The sequence below is a fragment of the Muntiacus reevesi genome, chromosome 5 (assembly GCF_963930625.1).
Source record: "Muntiacus reevesi chromosome 5, mMunRee1.1, whole genome shotgun sequence".
Classification (NCBI taxonomy): domain Eukaryota; kingdom Metazoa; phylum Chordata; class Mammalia; order Artiodactyla; family Cervidae; genus Muntiacus; species Muntiacus reevesi.
Genome location: NC_089253.1, coordinates 54659642 through 54678693, shown reverse-complemented (window position 1 = coordinate 54678693; position 19052 = coordinate 54659642). Strand labels below are relative to the sequence as shown.

Genomic DNA, 19052 nt, shown 5'->3' with positions numbered 1-19052 from the left:
TTTATACATCTTTCTGTCCTGATGTTAACATTGTTTATCTTGATAAGTGTGAAGCTAAATCTTACTGATAGGTACTCATGTGATTAAAATGTGAGTACTAGTTACCAGGAAAATACAACTATCATTGCAGAAATGCCATTTTTGCTTTTATATGGTACTATTTCTTTTAGAACATTTGAAACCAAGAATTAGAGTTGAGGGAATACCCTTTTGATACATTTCTGTAAGAATCTTGCCTCTCTCAAAGCTTCTAACAATGATAATTTCTCAGTCTGTTTCAAATTCTGCAAAGAGAAGTTTCTGTGCTGTGTAGGGTGGGCTCAAGCCCACCCTGTTAGTAAGTAACAGTAATGGGAGGCACTTTGGGTGGGGCCAGAAACCTGCCCTGACACAGTTCCCTGTAAGAGACTCATCCTGACCTTTGGATGACTGAGTCTTTGATGATTGACCAGGAGAATCAATCTTAGCTGCCTTCTTTCATTTTTTCTCTTGGAATAGACTCTTTCCTGGAGTTTTCCTGGGCTCTGCATTCAAAGAGAGCCCTGGGTGTCCAGGCCTATTAACTCCATTATATTTCTAGTCATTAATTATTCCAAGAAGAAGGTAGGGCTTAGGCTCAGGGCCTGAATGAGGACAGGGACTGATAGCTGTTTTCCGCGCCGACAGTATGTTGAAAGACCCATACTCAAAAGACCAGTTGACAGATGGGAGACATTCAGTAGGAGTTTATTTAGTTAAACAATAAATTTTTCCTTATTAATCCCTAATTTTTGTGAACACATTCTTCTGCTAGAAATTGCCAGTCTTCAAGACCAAACCTCACCGTTGTCCTCTATCTCCTCAAATGACCTCACTTCATTTAACTTTACATTCTACCTTATGCAAAATGTCTGCCTCAATTATTACTCTTCTGACCTCAGAGCTTTCCTTGCAAAGTTTAATCCTCTACCTGTATTCAGTTTAATGTAGTCCCCTTTTCTATAATAGACCTTATTCCAGTTTTGTTCTCTCAAGGTTTATTTTGTAACTCTGTCTAATATAGCTTGTCATTCTTCCTAGTATGCTTATTTTCTTCTAATAAAATAAGTCTGCTTTCCTTCCAGAAACCAGTCCATCATAGGATGAGGCCCACAGTCACCACTGCTCTTTTTGAGTATACATCTTCATTTGGCCACCATTCCTTGAAGGATACTACTGATTTTGTGTCCTTCAATTGTCTGAACAAATCCTAAAAACAGGGCTATTTCTCAATCCTCCAGGGTGTTTTGAATTCAGCTCCTTATTTTATTTTTTAGAGTTTCATTTTGAAATCATCACTTTTCTTTGACTTTTCCTTTGACTTGACTTTTCCTTATTTTATTCATTTCACTTAACCTTTGTCATTAACAAATCATTAACATATACTGCCAAAGACCTATACGGATATTTTGTCAAATTCAAAAAGAACCTCCACCTGCACTGAATTTCTGAAATAGGTATCTATACTTTTGTCATTAACAAATCATTAACATATACTGCCAAAGACCTATATGGATATTTTGTCAAATTCAAAAAGAACCTCCACCTGCATTGAATTTATGAAATAGGCATCTATATAAAAAGCTTCTTAGTCCATATTTAACTTATCCTGGAGCTGGAAAAAAATTGTTATCTTGGCATTATATTGGATTATAGAATGATCTGATACATAACATAGTGTCTCAAAGACTCTAAGTGTATATACAAGATATGTTGTAACTTTAAGTACCCATTTTCTTATTTCAAGTATTTGTTCACTTTGGGTGGTTAGGTAAAAGATTTGCTTAAAAGTTAAGATTCTATACAAAATGCCTTGGATAGGTGTTATTATTGGATAATAAAACTTGTTTTATTATTATGTTTCATTTCATTTCTTGAAAAAATATATATAAAATAACAACTTGGCATGCTATGTTCACAGATAATTGTTTTTATTTTATTGTTTTAAGATTATGGGTTAAAAATAATGCCGAGATGCTTAAGGTCAACAAGAAAATTATATGAACATTTGCACAGATTTCAAATTTGGAACCAAATTCATTCATGTGATGACTATTTGCTGTGTAGTCATCAAGAAGTTTTCCAGTCAAAAAGGCAGAAATCTTTAGGATAGATATTTTCTCTGAAATTTCAAAAACTGGATGCAGGACTCAGGCTCATGTATAATTTTTCATCTCATGTAATTTGATTAGCAGTAACTTGGCTGCTGGAATTTGTAGGCATAAATGCTAACATCATTATTTTATTGACTCCATAGCTATATTTTATTAGCAATTTGGTTCTTTAAAACTAGTCTTTTCAAGGGAATGTTTTCATTTTATAGCAACAGATGAACTTAAGAAGTGTAAAGGGTCAAAATTATTTCTACCTAATGGAGAACTAGCACATAAAATTGAATATGATCATAACACCAACAAAAGTTACCAATGCCGAGGAAAATCAGAACTCAAACACTCAATCTGTATAAATGGAAAATGGGATCCTAAAGTAACCTGCAAAGAAGGTAATCTCTTGTCTGTAATGTTTTAAAAAATGTATTCTATTTCTAACTCGTAAAAGTAGTATCTTTGTGTCCTTCAAGGAAATTTAGCTATATATCATTACAAATGTTTTCCTTCTGCAAGGTAATTTAGAAGCTAATCAAAATACTGTGTCTAAATATTAATTGTATAATGTGCCTTAGTCAGCTATGTGACAAACCACCCAGAGACTTTGTGACTTTAAATTAACATCTGGGCAGTAGATGTGCTCATTTCTACGGGAAAGCCATTACTTCTGATTTTGTGTATTACACATAAATGTGCTCATGCTTATGCTGAACTATTATGTATTTATCCACATATCTATTTATGTATCAGTCTATATATCTATTTCTCTATTTGTTTAACTGTCTTGAAAAGTCTTGAGTCATGTTGACACGATGAATTCCAGTTGAATTGGTTCATTTCAGTTTTCCACTTTTCATATCTGTGTTTCTCTTCTCCGACTGTGACATCTTGACTCCCTATCCTCAATATTTTTACCAATTTCTACAAGCCTAGACTATCTAGAAAGAAGCTTCAAATCAATACAAAACCAAATCTATTGTCTAATATTCAACCTCATAATTCATCCTTTTATAAAGATCCCTATATAAAAACCATACCACAGTAAAGCTGTATTAATGGAGAATAAATTATTTAGAAAAGCATAACTATTTGGGAATTAAACAACAAGCTTCTAAATAACTGCCATGCCCAAAGATAATGTACATTGTGTATTATGGGCTTCCCTGGTAGCTCAGCTGGTAAAGAATCTGCCTGCAATGCAGGAGATCCCAGTTCAATTTCTAGATCAGGAATATCAACTAGAGCAGAGTTAGGCTGCCCACTCCAGGATTCTTGAACTTCCCTGGTAGATCAGTCTATAATCCACCTGCAGTGGCGCGGGTGGGGGGGACCTGGTGAATCCCTGTGTTGGGAAGATCCCATGGATGCAACCCACTCCAGAATTCTTGCCTGGAGAAGCCCCAAGGACAGAGGAGCCTGGCAGGTTGCAGGCCATGGTATCATAAAAGTGGGACATGACCGAGTGGCTAAACACAGCATTGTATATTATACATTATATATTTGTGATTGCTTAGCCCTTGTGAGTTAATTTTTTTATAATTATAAAATATTTCTTAATTTTTGTCATGCACCTTGTCTGGAAATCTGTATTAGCTTATTAAATATAATTAAATTAAAACAATTTATTATTTCACATGATGAAGGAATTCCCAACAAATTTCAAGGAATTCATGTTTGTAAATTATTCTAAATTAATAGCAAATATAAAAATAAAAAAAAGCTTGCTACACAACTGCATCTTTAAGGAAACAACATTTACAGGTAGTGAATTATGTATGTTCTACAGTTTCTTCTAGAAACTTTATAGTGTTATGTGAGTATATTTAAGTATGTTATCTGTCTTATGTGAACATTTGAGGATTGCATAAAGTAGGAGTTGATTTTTTATGGATGGATTTGTCAATTATTTTAGCAATATGTGTGGAAAAGACTTTGAAGTGGAAAATCAGTTAACTATGAAAATGTTGATTTATTTCTGAACTTTGTATTCAGTCATTTAACAATCTTCACTGCTGCCAAATTACCTTTGTAACTAGCTTTTTAGTAGGCTGAAAGTCTGATAATAGTCTCCAAGTATGTTCCTTTCACTCAAAATTACTTTAGTTATTCCGGTTTTGAACATAGAAATTTCAGGGGAAACTTACAAATTTTGATAAAATATTGGGTTGTATATGGAAAGGGGTGACTTTGTAATGAGAAACGAATTGTGGAGAATTGACCTCTTTACCATTTTGAATTTTGAAATCATAAACATGGTATGTCTCTATTTATTTCTGCTTCAATTTTTCTAGACATACCAGTAGGCTCCCCTGGGAACTCAGTAAAGAATCTGCCTGCAATTCAGGAGACCCAGGTTCAGTCCCTGAGTGGGGAAGATCCCCTAGAGAAGGGAATGGTTACCCACTCCAGTATTCTTGCCTGGAGAATCCCATGGACAGAAAAGCCTGGCAGGCTACAGTCCATAGGGTTGCAGAGAGTTGGACACGCTTGAGCACATGTGAGATCTGATATACAGTTTGCTTCTTCGAAACATTCCCTTGATGAAGAATTCAATTTCTTTAATAGGGAGTATGCTATTCACATTTTCTACATTGTCTTATCATTGTGTGAAGTTGCATTTTTCAAGAAATACCTCTATTTTACGTAACTTATGAAATTGATTGATGTAAAATCATTTCTAATAGTCACTTAACATTCTATTTTTCTTTCAATCCTATAGTATATTTGGTGGTATCAGCTCTTTCATTCTTGGTATTGAGAGTTGTTTCCCACCTTTATTTTGTGATCAGAGTTTTGGTTTTCGAAATTAACATTTTCAAATTAACATTTTTTAGCACCCTTAGTTTCTTCCATTTCCTCTCTTGTCTAATTTTTATCATGTTAATATTCTTGATTTTTAACTTTGTTAATTTTCTGATTTCTCTTTTCTATTAATCTTCCTCAAATTTTTTCTCTCTTGTGGACTTAATTTGCCTTTTTTCTAATGGCTTGATTGTAATTTTACTCTTTCATTTCTTAAGATAGAAAATGAAAACATTGATTCAAACCATCCTGCTTTTTAAATCTAAAACTGCAAAACTACCTTTTTTTACTTCTAAGTATTGCTTTACCTGTGTAAAACTACCTTTTTGGACTGTTAAGAATTGCTTTATCTGTGCCTCAAAAATTTATAAATATGTATCAATTTTATTTTCATTTAACTCTATGTGAAACATTTCCTAATATTCCTAGTGACTTCTTTGACAGAACAGTTGTTTAGAAATTTGTTGTTCAATTCTCACATATTTATGATTTTCTAAATAATTCATTCTTCATTAGCAGTCATACTGCAGTATGATTTTTATCTAGAGAGCTGCTTATTTTTACTGTACACAATTTGATGATTATCATGTGTGATTGCATGGATAATTTATTCTTATTGATTTCTAATCTAATTCCTTGTCATAGAACACACTCTGCAAATTTTTAATATTTTGAATTTTATTCTTTCTTTGTTGCACAACATATTGTCTATCTTTGTGATGTTTCCATTTCATATAAAGTATATGTGTATTCTAGTTTCTAGATCAGGTTAACATTGTTCTTAGTGTTCTAAAAAAATGTGCCTATGTCTTAAAATAGTTTTTTCTCATTGTTCTATCCATCAGAGTAGGAAGGCTCTCAGAATTGCTAACAAGGGATGTGGATTTGTCTACTTCTTTTTTCAGTTCTGCATATCTTTGCTTCATGTATTCTGATATATTCTTAGATACATCATATATTTATAATGGCTTAGTCCTTGTGAATTACGTCTTTAATATTTATAAAATAGGTCTTCACAGTTTTCATAATATGCCTTCTCTGGAAGTCCACATCAATTTATCAAAATATAGATAATTAATTTAAAACACTTGATTATTTTCATGTGATAAAGCAACTCCTAATGAGTTTCATGTAATGTGTCCTCAAATTATTCTCTCTAAATTAAAAGCAATTGCAAATTAAAAGAAAACTAGCTAAACAACTTATTAACCCATATCACAACACTTGAAAATTAAAAAAAATTTTTTTCTGTGATTTATTGACAGAAAATAAATTAAGTAAAATGAAACAGTATACTTTGGAATCTATGGTATACAGCAAAAAACAAAGATATGTATAAATTAAAACTTTCTTTACAGAAAAAAAGGAACCTAAGTAATAGGTAATACAATCTAGAATCTAGAAAAGAACATACATCCAAAGAACATAGAAGGAAAGAAAAACTGAAATTAAAATGTCAATTTTTATAATAAACTAAAAAGCATAAATAGCTGATTTGCAAAATAGTTTATGGGGAAATGTAGTGTATAGACTAACTTTTGCAAGACTTTTAACAAGTATAAATTAAAATTATTAGGACAAAAATTTTAAACATCAGACACAAAAGAAAATGAAATTTTGAAAATACATTGATAAAAATGTCAAGATAGTTAAAACAGAAATAAGACAAAAATTTTTGATGAAACATAAAGTATTCCAAGTCTTCCCTGGTGGCTCTGATGGTAAAGAATCCACCTGAGTTGCAGGAGACCTCAGTTCGATTCCTGTGTCGGGAAGATCCACTGGAGGAGGGAAAGGCTTCCTACTCTAGTATTCTTGTCTGGAGAATCCAGAATCCCCATGGACAGAGGAGCCTGGCAGATTATAGTCCATGGGGTCACAAAGAGTTCGACACGACTGAGCAGCTAAGCACAACATAGCACACAAAATACTCCTACTGACAGATCAGAATAGAAAATCTGATGATATTACTAATGATGAATAAGGTGTATTCAGTCAAATATTTCTCTGAATTTAATACAAAATGTTGGGTCCCTGAAAGGATTTATGAGTTTACAGCCTATACTTGCATGTGCTTCTAATGAAATAAAAAGGAGGCTATGGTACATATACACCATGGAATATTACTCAGCCATTAAAAAGAATTCGTTTGAATCAGTTCTAATGAGATGGATGAAACTGGAGCCCATTATACAGAGTGAAGTAAGCCAGAAAGATAAAGACCATTACAGTATACTAACACATATATATGGAATTTAGAAAGATGGTAATGATAACCCTATATGCAAAACAGAAAAAGAGACACAGATGTACAGAACAAACTTTTGGACTCTGTGGGAGAAGGTGCGAGTGGGATGTTTGGAGAGAACAGCATCGAAACATGTATATTATCTAGGGTGAAACAGATCACCAGCCCAGGCTGGATGCATGAGACAAGTGCTCGGGCCTGGTGCACTGGGAAGACCCAGAGGGATCGGGTAGAGAGGGAGGTGGGAGGGGGGATCGGGATGGGCAATACATGTAAATCCATGGCTGATTCATGTCAATGTATGACAAAAACCACTACAATATTGTAAAGTAATTAGCCTCCAACTAATAAAAATAAATGAAAACACACACACACACACACACACACACATACACAAGTGAAGTATGACAGGAGAAAGCAAAACCAAGGAGTCATAAAGGGCTCCAAAGTCTTCCAGGTGTATTCATACAGTCTTCCCTCAGTTGAGCAGAACAGGTTTTGTCTTCAGATTATGAATTGTATACCTGAGGTATCTCCATTTGATGGACTCAGACACAGTTTACCGAGGGATTGTTTTATACCCTCTGGTTGGTTGCGTACTAAAAGCCAGGCTTGCTAATCATTAAAGCAGGTGCATTCATCATTGTGTATATCCTTTAACAGTGCAGGCAAGCTAGTGAATTGTATCTCCAGGAGAGTACTGAACTGTAAACAATTCACTCTAAAACCCAGTGAAAATATCTAACTCTTACCTAGCTCAAAAATCAGCATCAAAATAATATTTATTAACTAAATGTGGTTTATCCTTTGACTAATCAGCTCCCATGGTAGAAAAATTTGTGAGGGCTTCAATCCAATTCCAATATATCTGATCATGAGTATCTATTAAGAAACAAACAAACAAAAAGACCCTGATACCAGTTTTTCCTCAGTACCTATAACTGAGTGAACAATTCATTTAGGGCATCCTAAAGGTTAGAAAAAATTAAAATCAGTTTACATAAATCATGCAAGATTGACCATAGAAAGAATAAAAGGAAGAAGCTACAAGAAAGACCACGAGACTGTGAACCAAATGTGATATATTAAAGTGCTAAACAAGCTTAAGTGTATAATTATAAAGTATCATATTATTTGATCATTTATGATATATTATTACAGATTTCTGTTTATTGAAAAAATTTCCTTTAATATTTGAACTTACACTTTCTAATCCAGAAATCTAATTTTAATATTTTCAGAAGCACAAATACAACAGTGCCCACCTCCACCCCAGATTTCCAATGCTCGAGATATGACAACTACAGTGAAATATCAAGATGGAGAAAAAATATCAATTCTGTGTAAAGAAAATTATCTAATTCAAGATGCAGAAGAAATTGTGTGCAAGGATGGAAGATGGCAGTCAATCCCACGTTGTATTGGTGAGTAGTGCATAAGTTTGTTTAAAACGTTCTTTAAAGAAGATTAATACTCCTCTAAGCTTCGTATCCTTCCATGGTGGCTCAGTGGTAAAGAAACCTCCTGCAGTGCAAGAGACGCAGGAGATACAGGTTCAATCCCTGCATGGGGAAGATCCCCTGGGGTGGGGTGGGGGGAATGGCAACCCACTCCAGTGTTCTTACCTGGGAAATTCCATGTTCAGAGGAACCTGGTGGGCTAGAGTCCATTGGGTTGCAAAGAGTTGGACTTGACTAAGTGACCAAGCAGCACATATTCTTTGTATGGATCAGCAAGATGAAGTCCTCTCTGTATCTTTCAATTTATCTTGAAACAGTAAATCACAGTTTCAGTTTATGAATTGATGAACATTTTTACTTCTGATGAGAAACGCAAACTCTTTGGGCTACTGTGCAAATAACAGGTAAAATTTATGTTTATGCAATTTTTTTTCCTAATGATCAAAAGGACAAGGATGAAGGGACAGCTGGGCTGCCCAGCCTGGGAGTCATGGTCCTGAAAGATAAGCCACAGAAATTCTGACTTAGAAGTCCAGTATAACTTGTGCACAAGAAAGCCAGAGGGCCGTAGGAAACAGAGCTGCTGCTCTTTAAAGGCACACAGAAATCTCACGTGCTCTGTGCCCCAGTGAAGAGGCATCAATGGGAAAGAGGCTTGGGTTAGACTAATTTGCTTATCTTTGGGAAACTCTTAGAGGGATAGGAGACACTTGGGATCATAGATGCTGGTGCCAGCCATTGTGAGAGACAAGTGCCACTTTAGAGTTCTCCCCAACACACACACATAGCTTACTAGCACCAGAGGCTTAACAACTCACCAGCATGACAGCACCAGCCCCAGACTCTGCTGAGCTCCACAGCTGCTACACCTGCATCTCACCCTGCTCTTGGGTGTGATATCAGCCCATGTACACTTAGGCGTTGAACCCAGCTCCATCAGCACTTCATCCTGCCTATGAGTGGGCTGGCAGCCACTACATGAGGCAGAGTCTGGCAGCCAACAGGGGAGGAGGTGGGATTCTTTCCTACCAGTGCACCCAGTGTAGTTGGCATTGGTACAGCAGAAGGGCACCCCTATATCATCTAGGTCTGCTGCTCAGATCCTACAGAGAGGAGCATTCTGCTGGGCCCCATAGACTTCTCCTACATACGACCACTTCTCTAAGATCAGGGATGCACCTAACTCTTAGACATAAACAAAGAGTTAGGTAAAATCATGAGACAGAGAAATGCATTCCAAATAAAGGAACCAGACAAAATCTCAGAAAAGTCACTAAACAAAGTTAAAGTAAGCAGTCTGCCCAATAAACCATGCAAGGTAATGACCATAAAGCTGATCAATGGACTAGAGAAGAATGGATAAAAACAGAATTTTAAGAATAAAAAAATATAAAGATGAACTAAACAGTGCTGAAGGATACAACAGCTGAAATGAAAAATACACTAGAGAAAATCAATAGCAGATTAGAGGATTCAGAAGAATGGATCAGAGATATGGAAGACAGAGTAGTGGAAAGTTCCAAAGCAGCACAAGAAAAAGAAAAAAATAATTTAAAAAATGAAGATAGGTTAACAGACACCTGGGACAACATCAGTACCATTCTCATTATAAGGATATAAAATAGAGAGAGAGAGAGAGAGAGACATATTTGAAGAAATAATAGCTAAACTTTTCTAACCTGGGGAAGGAAGCAGACATTCAGGTCTAGAAATCAGACAATCCCAAAAAGAGGTGAACCTGAAGAGGTCCATACCAGCACACATTATCATTCAATGGAAAAAAATTAACAATATGTTGTTCCAACGTAAATGGCAATGGGATCATACTTATCAATAATTACCCAATATGTAAATGGGTTGAATGCCCCAACCAAAAGACAAAGACTGGCTGAATGGATACAAAAACAAGACCCTTATATATGTTTTCTAAAATAGACCACCTCAAAACAAGGGACACATACATACTGAAAGTGAAGGGCAGGGAAAGATATTTCATGCAAATGGAGACCAAAATAAATCAAGAGTAGCAATACTGATATCAGACAAAGTTGACTTTGAAATAAAGGCCATGAAAAGAGGCAAAGAAAGACACTACATAATGATCAAAGGATCAATTCAAGAAGAAGGTATAAAAATTATAAATATATATGCACCCTATGCACCAACTTAGGAGCAGCTCAATACGTAAGGCAAATGCTAACAAGTATGAAAAGGAAATTAACAGTAACACAATAATAGTGGGATATTTTAATACCCCACTCACACCTATGGATATGTCAACCAAACAGAAAACTAGCAAGGAAACAAATTTTAAATGATACAATGAACCAGTTAGACCTAATTGATATCTCTAGGACATTTCACCCCCAAACAATGCATTTCACCTTTTTCTCAAGTGCACAAGGAGCAGTCTCCAGGACAGATCACATCCTGGGCCATAAATCTAGCCTTGGTAAATTCAAAGAAATTGATATTATTTCAAGCATCTTTTCTGATCACAATGTGGTAAGATTAGATGTCAACTACAGGAAAAAAACTATTAAAAACACAAACAGATGGAGGCTAAATAACATGATTCTGGATAACCAGCAAATAATGGAAGAAATCAAAAAGGAAATCAAAATATACATAGGAACAAATGAAAATGAAAACATGACAACCCAAAACCTATGGGATTCAGTAAAAAGAGTGCTAAGGGAAATGTTCATAACTTTACAAGCTCACCTCAAGAAATAAGAGAAAAATCAAATAAATAAACTAACTTAACACCTAAAGCAACTGGAAAACTACTAACCCCAGGGTTAGTAGAAGAAGGAAATCATAAAAATCCAGACATAAATAAATGAAAAAGAAACAAAGGAGACTATAGCAAAAATCATTAAAACTAAAAGTCAGTTCTTTGAGAGGATAAATAAAATAGATAAACCATTAGCCAGACTCATCAAATAAAAAAATGGAGAAGAATCAAATCAATAAAATTAGAAATGAAAATGGAGAAGTAATGACAACATAGAAATACAAAGGAGACTACTATCAGTAACTATATGCCAATATAGTGGACAACCTGGAAGAAACGGACAGATTCTTAGAAAAGTATAACCTTCCAAAACTGAACCAGGAAGAAAGAGAAAATCGTAACAGACCCATCACAAGCATGGAAATAGAAACTGGAATCAAAAATCTTCCAAGCAAAAGCCTAGGACCAGATGGCTTCACAGGTGAATTCTACCAAAACTTTAGAGACAAGCTAATAACACCTATCCTTCCCTGGTGGCTCAGAGGGTAAAGTATCTTCCTGCAATGTGGGAGACCCGCGTTCAGCCCCTGGGTTGGGAAGATCCCCTGGAGAAGGAAATGGCAACCCACTCCAGTACTCTTGCTTAGAAAACCCCATAGACAAAGAAGCCTGGTAGGCTATAGTCTATTTGGTCAGAAAGAGTTGGACATGACTGAACGACTTCACTTTCACTTTTCTTTTCAACATCTATCCTACTCAAACCCTTCCTGAAAATTTCAGAGGAAGGTAAGCTCCCAAACTCATTCTGTGAGGCAGCTATCACCCTAATTCCAAAACCAGACAAAGATGCCACAGAAAAAGAAAACTAAAGGCCAATCTCACTGAAGAAATAGATGCAAAAACTCTTAGCAAAATTCTAGCAAACAGAATTCAACAACATATTTAAAAGGTCATACATCATGACCAAGTAGACTTTATCCCAGGGATGCAAGGGTTCTTCAGTATTCACAAATCAATCATTGTGATATACAACATTAACAGTTTGAAGGAAAAAAGCCATATGATTATCTAAATAGATTCAGAGAACGCTTTTGACAAAACTTAAAATCCATTTATGATAAAAACCCTCCAGAAAGCATGCATAGAAGGACCATACCTCAACATAATAAAAGCCATATATGATAAACCCACAGCAAACATTATCCTCAATGGTGAAAAATTGAAATCATTTACCATAAGTCAGGAATATGACAAAGGTGCTAACTCTCACCACTACTATTCAACATAGTTTTAGAAGTTTTATCCACTATGATCAGAGAAGAAAAGGAAATAAAAGGAATCTAGATTGAAATAGAAGAAGTAAAACTCACTGTTTGCAGATGACCTGATCCTCTACATAGAAAACCCTAAAAACCCCACCAAAAAATTACTAGACCTAATCAATTAATATAGTAAATTTGCTGGATATAAAATTAATACACAGAAATCCCTTGCATTCCTATACACTAACAATGAGAAAACAGAATGAGAAATTAAGGAAACAATCCCATTCACCACTGTGATGAAATGAATAAAATACTTAGGAATAAATCTACCTAAATAAACAACAGACCCAGACATGGACAGCTATAAAACACTGATGAAGGAAATCAAAGATGACACAAATAGATGGAGAAATTACCATGTTCATGGATCAGAAGAATCAATATAGTGAAAATGAGTGTACTACCCAAAGGAATCTATAGATTCAGTCCAATCCCTATCAAGCTCCAACTGCATTTTTTCACAGAACTAGAACAAATAATTTCACAATTTGTGTGGAAATACAAAAAACAAACAAACAAACAAAAAAAAAACCTCGAATAGCCAAAGCAATCTTGATAAGGAAGAATGAAACTGGAGGAATCAGCATGCCTGACTTCAGACTATACTACAAAGCTACAGTCATCAAGATAGTATTGTTCTGGCACAATGACAACAATATAGATCAATGGAACAAGATAGAAAACCCAGAGATAAATCCTTGCACCTATGGACACCTTGTCTTTGACAAAGGAGGCAAAAATATACAATGGAGAAAAGACAATCTCTTTTAACAAGTGGTGCTGGGAAAACTGGTCAACTATCTGTAAAAGAAGGAAACTAGAACACTTTCCAACACCATACACAAAAATAAACTCAAAATAGATTAAAGATCAAAATGTAAGATCAGAAACTATAAAACTCCTAGAGGAAAACATAGGCAAAACACTCTCTGATGTAAATCACAACAAGATCCTCTATGACCCACCTCCCAGAGTAATGGAAATAAAAGCAAAAATAAACAAATGGGACCTAATTAAATGTAAGAGCTTTTGCACAATGAAGAAAACTCTAAGCTAGGTGAAAAGACAGCATTCAGAATGGAGAAAATAATAGCAAATGAAGCAACTGACAAAGAACTAATCTCAAAAACATATAAACCACTCATGTAGCTCAATACCAGAAAAACAAACGACCCAATCCAAAAATGGGCCAAAGCATTAAACAGACGTTTATCCAAAGACGACATACACATGGCTAACAAACACATGAAAAAATGCTCAGCATCACTCATTGTCAGAGAAATGCAAATCAAAACCACCGTGAAGTACCATTTCATGCTGGGCAGAATGGCTGCTATCTAAAAGTCTAATGCAGGAGAAGGTGTGGAGAAAAGGGAACCCTCTTACACTATTTGTGGGAATGCAAACTACTACAACCACTATGGAGAATAGTGTGGAGATTCCTTAAAAAAAAACTGAAAAAAGATCTGCCATATGACCCAGCAATCCCACCACTGGGCATACCATTGAAGAAAACAGAAATGAAAGAGACACGTGTACCCCAAAGTTCACCGTAGCACTGTTTACAATAGCTGAGACATGGAACCAACCTAGATGTCCATTAGCAGACAAATGGATAAGAAAGTTGTGGTACATATGCACAATGGAATATTACTCAGCTATTAAAAAGATTGCATTTCAATCAGTTCTAATGAGGTGTGTGAAACTGGAGCCTATTATACAGAGTGGTGTAAGTCAGAAAGAAAAACACCAATACAGTATATTAATGCATATATATGGAATTTAGAAAAATGGTCACGACAACCTATAGGCGAGACAGCAAAAGAGACACAGATATAAGAACAGACTTTTGGACTCTGTGGGACAAGGCGAGGGGGGATGATTTGAGAGAATAGCAATGAAACATGTATATTACCATATGTGAAGTAGATCATCAGTCCAAGTTCGATGCATAAAGCAGGGCACTCAAAGCTGGTGCACAGAGACAATCCGGAGGGATGGGAATGGGGGGGGGTGGTTGGGGGGGGGTTCGGGATTGGGGACACATGTACACCCGTGGCTGATCCATGTCAATGTATGGCAAAAACCACCACAATATTGTAAAGTAATTAGCCTCCAATTAAAATGAAAAATTAATTTTAAAAATGTTGTTGTTCTGTTGACAAGTCATGTCCAATACTTTGTGACCCCATGGACTGCAACAGGCCAGGCTTCCCTGTCTCTCACAATCTCCCAGAGTTTGCCCACTGAATTTTCCATTCCAGAGTTTTCCATTGATTCAGTGATGCCACCCAACCATGTCATCCTCTGTCACCCTCTTCTCCTTCAAGAGAAAAGGCAGTAGTTACCTACAAGGAGACCCTTACAAGTATCAACAGCTTCTGAAGAATCTGTTTTTGGTCACAAGGGACTGGCACAACATATACAAACCCATGAAAGGAAAAAAAACTTGCAGCCAACACTACTGTGTCCAGGAAAAACATATTGCAACCATAGTGTGGTGTCCCTTCACACCTGCCATCATGGCTGTCATGAAAAGGGCAACATCAAGTGTTGTCAAAGATGTAGAGAAAAGGGAATCTTTGTGCACTGTTGGTGGGATTGTAAACTGGCAGAGTTGCTATGAATGTGGAATTTCCTTTAAAAATTAAAAATAGAACTGCCATATGAATCAGCTATTCAACTACTGGGTATTTATTCACAGGAACCAAAAACACTGATCTAAACAGATATATGCACTCCAATGCTCATGCAACATTACACACAATAACCAAGGTTTGGAAGCCACCTAAAGAATCCATTGATATAGAAGTAGATAAAGAAGATATTTTATATATACACGCGATATGAACTATGACCGAGCCATAAAATATGAAACATTTCCATTTGCAACAACGTGGATGTGTCTAGGATGTATTTATTCTAAGAGATGGAGGTCAGATAGAAAAAGACAAATGCCACGTGATTTCACTTATTTGTGGAATCTAAAAACAAAACAAAATAAAAGGAAAACAGACTCATACAGATACAGAAAAGTAGTGAGTTGTTGCAAGAAAGGAGGAGGGGGTTGGCAAAGTAGATACAGGGGATTTACAAGTACAAACTCCAGTTATGTAATAAAGAAGCCAGGGGGATGTATTATACAGCATAGAGAATATGGTCAATAATATTGTAATAAATTTGTTAGGAATGATTGTTACCAGACATACTGCTAGTCATTTTATAATGTATGTAAAAGTAAAATCATTTTGTAGCACATTTGAAGCTAGCATACTGTTATACATCCAACATGTCAATAAGAAATTCATTTTAAAAAGGATGAAGGGGCATATTGAACAAGTGGTAGTGGCATAGTGTTTATGGAGACAAATAGCTTGGAAGTTTCAAATGTTTGTCAGTTTTTAAATCCTTTAACTTGTTCTCAGTATTCTTTTCTTTTTTCTTATTTTAAAATCCAAAGTAATATTTGACTGTATTAATATTTTTAATGTAAAGATTATATTTGTACTTTACTCTTTGACCTCTGTACTTCATATAGAAAAAATTGGATGTTCTCAACCACCTCAAATAGACCATGGAACCATTAGCTCATCTAGTTCTGCAGAAGAAAGGAGAGAAATACATGAACAAAGGCTGTATGCACACGGCACGAAGTTAAGTTATACTTGTGAAGAAGGCTTTGAGATATCTGAACATAATGTGATAATATGCCAAATGGGAAAGTGGAGCTCTCCACCTCAGTGTGTAGGTGAGGACACTGGGCAAACCAAAATCTATTTTCAGTACCGTTCATTCAACTAATCAATTGTCATCAAAGCCATGAGACTCGATCATTTCAATTTCTAAATACATCAAGTAATTTATCTATTTATAGGTTATTATGTATTAAAATAAAATTTGTACATTAAATCAAATTTGACATAAAATTTATCATTTTTGTTATTAATAATTTCATTTCTTCTATATAGGATCACTTTTCAATCTGGCAATTATTTTGTATTAACACTGGATGGGCAATAAAATAAAACCTACTATTCATATTAGTAAACCTATTTATATCCCTATACATTCAAGTTTGAAAAATATGTCCTATGTCTTCCCTAAAATGTCCTTAATTTCTTACAATATATAGTACTTTTTCTAAGATGATGTGTGGAGTCTCAATGTGCTTTTCTTTTATTACTCATAATAGGTTAGAGAAACACTGATGGTTTCTTTCATATATTGGTAACTTCAGTTTCAAGTTCTTGCTCAACTGAACACACACCAGAATGGTGATTTTAGGAAAAATTTGTGCACTTCCCTCTCATGTCATGGACTTTCCTCTCATGTCATGGACTTTCCTGTATAATCATTTATTATTTTTCAAGTAAAATTACCAAATATGTTGACCAGTACATCAAATTAAATTTCAAAGTTAGCAAAACATGAAATCATTCTTTCATTTCTTCCCAGGACTTCCTTGTGGACATCCACCTTATATTCTGAATGGTGTTTTATCTCACAAGAAAGACAGTTACCAATATGGAGAAGAAGTTACTTACGACTGTGATGAAGGGTTTGGAACTGATGGACCTGCATCTATGAGATGTTTAGGAGGGAAATGGTCTCGTCCACAAGATTGCATAAGTATAGTGTTTATCCTTTTATTCTAAAGCTGACAAATATCTTTTAATTCAAAGTGTAAATGACACAAATATGAAACTAAGCAGTAATTCTAGAATTTAACAAGGTACCTATGAAAAGTTCTGAATTCTGGTAGAGAATTAGTAACGCTAGAAATAATAAAAGTTTGATTTGTTGTTGCAGTTCAGTCATTCAGTCGTTTCTGACTCTTTGCGACCCCACTGACTATAGCAAGCCAGGCATCCTTGTCCTTCACTGTCTCCTGGAGTTTGCTTAAACTCACATCCATTGAATCGGTGATGCCATTCAACCGTCTCATTGTTTGCTGTCCCCTTCTCCTCCCACCCTCAGTCTTTCCCAGCATCAGGGTCCTTTCCCATAAGTCGGCTCTTCATATCAGGTGAACAAAGTATTGGAGCTTCAGCTTCAGCATCAATCCTTCCAATGAATATTCAGGATCAATTTCTTTTAGGTCTTCTCCAGCACCATAGTTTGAAAGTATCAATTCTTTGGCACTCAACCTTCTTTACTATCCAACTCTCAAATCGTTCATGACTACTGGAAAAGTCATAGCTTTGGATAGGTGGACCTTTGTTGGCAAAGTGATGTCTCTGCTTTTTTAATATTCTGTCGAGGTTGTCATAGCTTTTCTTCCAAGGAGCAAGCGTCTTTTAATTTCATGGCTGCAGTGACCATCCACAGTGATTTTAGAGCCCAAGAAAATGAAGTCTGTCATTGTTTCCATTTCTTCCCCATCTATTTACCATGCAGTGATGGAACCAGATGCCGTGATCTACATTTTTTGAATGTTGAGTTTTAAGCTTGCTTTTTTATTCTCTTCTTCCACCTTCACCAAGAGGCCCTTTAGTTCCTCTTTACTTTCTGCCATTAAGGTGGTGTCATCAGAGGCATAGCTGAGGTTATTGCTATTTCTCCTGGCAACCGTGATGCCAGCTTGAGCTTCATCCAGCCAGGCATTTTGCATGATATACTCTGCATATAAGTTAAATAAGCAGGATGACAATATACACCCTTGAAGTACTCTTTTTCCAATTTTGAGCCAGTCAGTTGTCCATGTACGGCTCTAACTGTTACTTCTGCATCAACATAGAGTTTTCTCAAGAGGAAGGTAAGGTGGTCTGGTATTCCCATCTCTTCAAGAATTTTCCACAGTTTGTTGTGATCCACACAATCAAGGGCTTTAGCATAGTCAGTGAAGCAGAAGTAGATGTTTTTCTGGAATTCCCTTGCTTTTTCGGTGATCCAGTGGAGGTTGGCAATTTGATAACACTAAATTATCTGTTTCACATCATCTAGGGTGCAGTTTGAACATCCTCTGATATACATCACAGATTTCTGGTCTCTGTTCCTGTACCATGGCTGAATTCTGCTCTTATAACTACTCAATTTGCTGTTAATTTGTCGATCATTTCTTTGTAATATGCAATTTTCTAAGACATTTAACATAATTCAAGGTAACATATTTTGATAAAAGGAAAAATAGAAACATTCATATTTTAGGTGGGCTGTCATGAGAGAAGAGAATTTAAATTTGAGAAGTATGCAGTTCTACCTCTTAGAATGTCACCATCCCACATTGCATTTTTGATAATATAGAGACGGTCAATGTGACTAAATCAACATTTCTGACATTTGTCTCAAGGTATAAGAGAAATGCTGTTGATATTTGTTGGTTTGATATGTAACAATTTATTTTTTGGAATATAA

General features: G+C 35.5%; 1 protein-coding gene across 1 annotated transcript in view; it reads left to right on the top strand.

The window, feature by feature from the left end:
• CFH (complement factor H) overlaps positions 1 to 19052 on the top strand; it is a 115063-nt gene that overhangs the window by 80228 nt on the left and 15783 nt on the right. Inside the window, exons 15-18 of the mRNA XM_065938312.1 lie at positions 2342 to 2521; positions 8418 to 8600; positions 16237 to 16446; positions 17154 to 17327. Of these exons, the coding sequence (XP_065794384.1) occupies positions 2342 to 2521; positions 8418 to 8600; positions 16237 to 16446; positions 17154 to 17327 (747 nt within the window). The remainder of the gene's footprint in view (positions 1 to 2341; positions 2522 to 8417; positions 8601 to 16236; positions 16447 to 17153; positions 17328 to 19052) is intronic.